General features: G+C 38.6%; 1 protein-coding gene across 4 annotated transcripts in view; it reads left to right on the forward strand.

Annotated features, from left to right (window-relative positions):
* Positions 1 to 7,146, forward strand: part of Runx1t1 (RUNX1 partner transcriptional co-repressor 1) — a 148,819-nt gene that overhangs the window by 120,104 nt on the left and 21,569 nt on the right. For all 4 annotated transcript variants that reach the window (XM_021159348.2, XM_021159346.2, XM_029476269.1 and 1 more), the window contains 2 exons: positions 862 to 947; positions 1,488 to 1,689. In XM_021159348.2, the coding sequence (XP_021015007.1) occupies positions 862 to 947; positions 1,488 to 1,689 (288 nt within the window). The remainder of the gene's footprint in view (positions 1 to 861; positions 948 to 1,487; positions 1,690 to 7,146) is intronic.

Raw genomic sequence — 7,146 nt, forward strand, 5'->3', positions numbered from 1 at the left:
CCCCCCCCCCCCCTCCCTCCTTCTCTCTCTCTCCCTCCCCTCTCTCTCTCTCTCTCTCTATCTCTCCCTCTCTCTCTCTCTCTCCCTCCCTCCCTCCCTCCCGCTCCCCTCCTTCCTTCCTTCTATAAAACTTATGGTGTGGTGCCACGTATAGTGGTTCAGGTCTAAATTCCCAATACTTCATAGACCAAAACAGAAAAATTGAGAGTTCAAGGCCAGCCTGGGTTTCAAAGTGATTTCTATGCCAGTCAGCTCTTCATGGTGAGACGTTGTTTCTAAAAACAAGCAAACAAAAACAAACAAAATAACTAAAAAGAAAAGAAAGGTCTCGTTTCTTCTCACTATTTGTATTTGATAAGTTGAATGATCACCTGTGGCTTTTACATCATCTAAGCTTTTGTTCCTAGGCCTTGTTAGATATGCATAGTAAGATTGTATGCAACTATAACTGTTGAAATGTGAGATTTTTTTTTTTTTGCCATGCTCCTTTTGAAAAGGTATAGTCCCACCCATGTAAAATAGATTGCACTATTCTTATTTTTAATGCACTATAGCCAGATTTGATGTTGGATTGATTGATTAATTGCTGGGAATTGAACAAAGTATTTCACCATACTAAATCTGATCTACAACAACAACAACAACACCTTCCTTGTTGCTTCAAACACAAGAAACTGGAGCCCAGATTTCATTGTGATTCTAAGAGTTGAGGAATGCTATGCAAATAACCAGCTCTCAGCTGTGAAGGCACCTACCAGAGTCATGATGTGTTCACATCCCATAGTTGTTGCTCTGTGTTCATTGCAGATGGACTATATATTGGAGTCTCAGGGGATTCAGTCTTCTTCTTTCCATTTGTAGGGTTACATGGCACACGTCAAGAAGAAATGATTGACCACAGACTAACAGATAGAGAATGGGCAGAAGAGTGGAAACATCTCGACCATGTAAGACATCAGTAATCTTTTGGGCTAAAAATATTTTACAAACAAGTGACAGGAGGTTTTCCAAGTGTTTTAAATGTTTTGTTTCCTGTCTTTGGGGGGAGGGAGAACTGAGTTAGAATATTTGATATAAAACATAGGATCTGATTTGTAAATATATGTAAAAGCTACTTAAGAGAAATATTAGACTTTGGGAGAAGGCAGAGCAGCAGGCCACTATCTTACTGTGAAAGGAACACTTAGTTTGTAGCTTACCGAGCTCTGTATTGGGAAGGATGAATTTATTACATAACACTGTTAGTTAAGTAGCTACCTGTCGTGACACCATCCATACCTCCTCCTCTTTTGTCCCTCCTCATTTCTGTCAAATTTCATCAATTAATGGGTCTGAATTTCAGATCTTTCCAAGAAAAGTGTTACACTAAAGCTTTCAGAAAGAAAACATTATGTTTCCTTGGCTCTTGTCTGTGTTTATTACTCATCTAAGCTTTAACTCTGGTGATTTGTATAATCATCCCCTCTCCCACCCCGTTTCTCACAAAGCTGTTAAACTGCATCATGGACATGGTAGAGAAGACAAGGCGATCCCTCACTGTACTAAGACGATGTCAGGAAGCAGACCGGGAAGAACTGAATTACTGGATACGGCGGTACAGTGATGCTGAGGACTTAAAAAAGGGTGGCAGCAGTAGCAGCAGCCACTCCAGGCAGCAGAGTCCTGTCAATCCAGACCCAGTTGCACTAGGTACTTTTATCTTGTTTTTTGATTGATCACCACAAACACCTATTTCATATTGTACTCATAATGATTCTAGTTTCTTTTAATGCATGTTTGTAAAAATACAGAGTACTGCAAGAATTTAAGGACGATAAACACCTTGATATCGAGGAAAGTTTTCATAGCTGAACCAGAGTGTGCCCTCCTTCCTTAGATAGCTGTTAGGATCCTGCCTCAAACCTGTCAACACAAGCTCAGCCATGGGCCTGAGGGGCCAACATTTCTAACAAGGTTTCTAGGAAACTCTTTAAAATAACATACTTTTGGAAGTGTGTGTGTGTGTGTGTGTGTGTGTGTGTGCGTGAACATGTGTGAATGCCTGTGAGTATAGTGCTTGTGGAGGCCAGAAGAGGATATAAATACTTCTAGAATTGGAGTTACTGGTGATTGTAGTTTGCGACGTGGCTGCTAAACTCAGATCCTCTGGAAGAGCAGTACGTGCTTGTAACGGCTGAACTATCTCTTCAGCATCTTCTCTAAGTTTTAATTGGGACCTAGCCTGGAAGACAGTCCTGTTCGGTTGCTATGTCTCAAACAAACAGAAGCCAGCTTTCCCCAGAGTCTTTCTGGATGGGAGACAAGAACGCTATACAGTGTGCTGATGCCATGTGAAAATTAATGTTTAAAAAATGTAACTCTCCTCCTCTATTTATCTGCTCTGAGGTTGTTTACTCTTGATTTTACTACTTTTAGTTTATATAATCGGACTGTGTTATGACTATATGAAACTATATTTAGTGTTGATATTTGTGTATTGTCGAGATCAAAAATAGAGCAGAATCTCAAAGATACTAAAAGATAAATTCAACCTGAAAGACTTTCAAGTGGCCTGAGAGTTTGTGCTTAAGTTCACAAACTTAAACTGATGGCTTTTACAGTTTACACTGCTAGCCACTGTGTATGTGCACTGGGTGACTCAGCAAAGTAGGGAGATGGACTTTGTATGGTCCCTCATTCTCTCATCTTCTCTTATATATTTAGCTCATATCCCCAAGCCAGCTCAGTATTGCACACAGTCTTTTCTGGAAATTGAAAAGAATAGCCCGTATACAGAATAAGCCTGTAACTTTGAATCATTGAAATGAAGGTTGAAGAGTTGAAAACAAAACCAACCAACCAACCAAACAAACAAATAAACAAACAGAACCAAGATCAAATATTTATCTTCCTATTGATTTCATATCATCCTTTTTAAAAATAAAATTATTCCAAGCTACCCAGTTTCCTTTCCACTTAGATTTGTGGATTTCTGCAAATCCTTGAAGGCTGAATCCTCATTACCATAATAAATATTAAATAAAGAAGGATTCCTAGTCATGTAATTTACCCAATAGGCATTGCTCTGAAGAGTTTACAGACAAAACAGTATTATTTGTCAGGTTGCATTAAGGCATGTAATGAAAACAGAATTAAGCCTGATTTGAACTGGTTTTGGTCTAAACAAAGCTATGTGGAGCTAAATACAATACACATCTTGTTTTTATTTTCTTATTGTGAACAAAAATTGGTTAATGTGACAGATTTGCTAAGGAAAAGCAGAGGCGATATTTGCAAATGAATGTAGGCAAAAATTGAGAGCTCTAAAGTAGATAAGCCTTCTGGAATAGAATCATACAGTGTGCATTGGCTCTGAGGGACACATTATTTTAGTCAGCTCTTAAACTTCATTTGCATGTGTATCATGTTTGAGGCACTCTAATGAAGATTCTTCATTCTGGTCTTGAAGAAGAGAGAGGCAAAGGTCCAACTGAGGGCCGTGACTGGGACCTGCTCACTAGTGCTAAAGAAGTTTCAGTGGACTCACTGGGCCTCATACTAAAGCAAAATGTTAATTACCCCTGGAGGTAGCCTGCTTTGTAGGTCATTGTAGGACTCTGAACAGTTCTGGTGACCATTCACATCCTCCAGAAAGACAGGCTCAGGTCTCTGATGTGAAAACTGAGATAAAACACTTGACTTACAAAAAGCTGTTCCATAGGAGTACACAAGTTACTGCTTATACCAATGTTTGGTGATTTTATATTTTTGATAAAGCTAAGATGTCACTTTGTCTTAAGCATTTATAGGTTATATTCTTCAAAGGCCTCATAACATTTTGCATTTTGTTGTTTAGCCTATTAAAACAAGCATGTGCCTTTTGGACACAGATCAATAGACTGCATACTACTACGAAACTACCATAATTGTTAAGAGCTATGCAATTCCCAGGTTCTAGCATCTAGCAATCATTTTTCTTGTGTGCCTTTGCTACTTGATTTGTGAAGTCTTTGAATGATAGGATGGGTAGCTTATAATCAGAGAAAACTATTATTTATATAAATTGCTTTCTTTCTTTCAGGGTTTAGAAATGAAGGTCTGAATGAGTGTAGTAAAAAGATTGTGAATTATTGGCAAATAAATCCATTTTCTCTTCCTGGAAAGTGTTTACTGAGGTTCCTATGGATAGAGAAAGCTATGATAGGTCTGTGCTTTGTATACATGCAGGTGCCATAATACTGTAAGTCATTTATCTTCTAAAGTTTGCAATGGTTGGTCTCAAATGAGACCTTCAGAATATATTATAGAAGATATATTTGGCTCCAATCCAGCCCTCCTCCCATCCCTAACTTGGAAACGGTGGGGATGTTTAGCCATACACAGCTCCTCTGCATTAGTAAATGGTGTTCAGGGACCGCATGAAGGAGGATGTAGCATCTAGGACTGATGTACTGTGTTTGACTCAATCCCAGTATCACCTTTGAAATGTATCCACAGGATTGAGTCAGTGAGGGCAATAGGAAAATAATGCGATTAATCCACCACTAATTGAATTTTAGAAGTTTTCTCCAGATACGAAATAGAGACTCTGTTGTGAATATCTTCTGAATTTTAAACACTGAGAACATACTGATCTCATCATGCTGTCTTCATTCTTTAAATAAAATGCAAGTTGATATCTTAAAGTATTTTTTCGTCCCTTGTAACTCAGCCTAGCCTCCAACATGCTATGCAGCTGAGTATGACCTTGAACTTCTCATCCTCCTGCCTCTTTCTCTAAAATGCTAGGCTTGCAGGCAAGTGCACCACTCTTGACTTGAAGGACTTTTCAAAACAAGATTTTTTTCATTTGGGGGTATTCCTCATTTACTGTCCAGGAAAAACTCTATTCAACTGCTATCAACCTAGGTAAACTACTCTTCAATCTATTGTTCTTCTTTTTAAAGTATGACCCTTTTCCCCTTGTGATTTGCGTGCTGGTGGACTTGATGGACAGGAGGGTAGTAGGTTGAGAATTGACAACTTCATCACTGACAGCCCTTGCCCTGTTACCTGTGTACCTTTTCCTTGGATTGTGCTGCTTGGTTTACTCTTTTGGATCCCGAGATTTTATTTTCTTTAAATTACTTTGTTTTTTACTTGCTTAGAAATATTCTAGAATCTTTCTACAATTCACTGTATACCTCTTTTGTCTTGACGAACATTTCGAAACTCATTAGAAAAAGTTTTATTAAAAGTTATCTAAAGGTGGGTTTAAGGCTAACATCAGGAAACTAATACATGGAGCTCTAAAGTCTGATTCATTAATTCCTTGTGGTTTTTTTGAAATAATATTGAGATGGCAGGGTAGAAAGTACCTTTTTTTTTCTGGGAAGAGCTTTTACCAGAAATGAGTTTTTGGTGCAAGGAAAAACGAGGCTGGTCTTTCATTAAAAGGTCAGTCTTTCAAGAGTTTCTTGAAATGCCTAAGGAGGTCATACTTTAAAGTCACTCAGTGGGCAAGGTGTGTATGGTCATAGCAGCACTGAATCACTATATTCCTTCTGGGCATCTTATCCAGACTACACTTAAAGTGCAGTTTCTGAGTTGATTCTTCATTTGAGTTCTTGGTTCCTTCTACACTTGGGAGTTCTGTCACATCACAAATTTCACTGTGCTTCAGTCTCCGCATCTCCAAAGTGAACGCACATGTTGCAGGCAGTTCTGCCAGTATTTAGTGGCATACAAAGTAAAAAAGGGGTGGTGTCCAACACACATAAATAGTAATATTATGATGATCTTCAAAAGTTCATGGACTTCTTTTGAGGGGAAAGAGGACTCGCCATCCAAGCTTGTAACATCATAGTCTAATCTTAGATACCTTTTTTCAACTACAAAATATATCCAAGCATGTTTTTTATTGGCAGAGACATTTAGAAAGGGATTTTGCCTTAAACATACTGCTATACTTAATTCATAACCCATGACTAAGGAAAAGTAGTTTTCTCTCAACCAAGGAAGCATTCATTGTTCAGTTTTTCTACTGCCAGAAAATAAAAACCATAAACAAGTTGTTCAGAACAGAGCTGTGTGTAAAATTTGGATTTTTTATGCACTTATATTGACTCTTTGTAATCACACTATGAAGTTCATTTCATGGCCACGTAACAGAGTTCACAGTGCGAATGCCTGTCGTGTCTTAAAAGTCTGCTTTCCTTAATGATAGCATAATTAAAACACCGCAAATGAAAGATGTCTGTGTTCTCAATAGATGTTCTTCCCACAACCTAAGGTGTGCTCATTGATAAAGCTGGATATTGGGAAGCAGCAACTAGTTTTGAGGCTCTGTAGGGGGTGGGGTTCTAAAAGACAGCATTGTGATCCCTAAGTTCATGACTCTTAAAAAAACCCCAAATATGGCATGTGTGCAGATGAAATCACTTGACCTATTCTTTCTTTTAACGATCTCTGTAATAGATATGATCATGATCACAGCCTCATTCTGCCCACTACAGGATGAAGGCCATGCCTAGGTGCTGCCAAGCTTTGAGCATTGCTGTCCTGGGTCAGATGAGGTCACATTGGTTCTCCAAAGCCTCTCAGCTCATCCCTTCATGTATATTGATGGCGGCCCTTGCTGTATCTAGTATCCAAAGGTCTCCATTCTGTCGTAAGTGGAGTGCATCTCCCACCTCCTTTGTACATCACGGACCACTTCTTCTCTTTCCCTTTTCTTCTAACATTGCCTTTCATGCAGACGTGGCTCCTTCTCTTGATTAGGTGTCTGTTGTTCTCCGGGGATTCCTCCTCCCTTTACCTCCATGTACTTTGTACTCCAAAGCAAGCAAACTTAACCTAAAAGGAGTGTTCTCTTCATATTGTGTCCATGTTTTACCTTTGAAATTCAGTCTTGATTGATGCTCCTGTATGTTTCTACTGCTGAATTTTAGAAGAACTATCCATTTTTGTAGCAACTACTATTTTAGAGAGTTTACAAAGAAGTTAATACTTGCAAAGAAACTTCTTTAGAAGGAGCTATATAATCTTAGAATTGTCCTCTAGATTAGCCAGAATTTTAACAGTTACATCACAGAAGTATTCTCTCTTTCCCTCTATGTATCAGTGTCAGGATTTCCTTTTCTTTTTACTCTTTCCTTTCTTTCTTTCTTTCTTTCTTTCTTTCTTTCT

Source organism: Mus caroli, chromosome 4 (genome assembly GCF_900094665.2).
Source record: "Mus caroli chromosome 4, CAROLI_EIJ_v1.1, whole genome shotgun sequence".
Classification (NCBI taxonomy): Eukaryota; Metazoa; Chordata; class Mammalia; order Rodentia; family Muridae; genus Mus; species Mus caroli.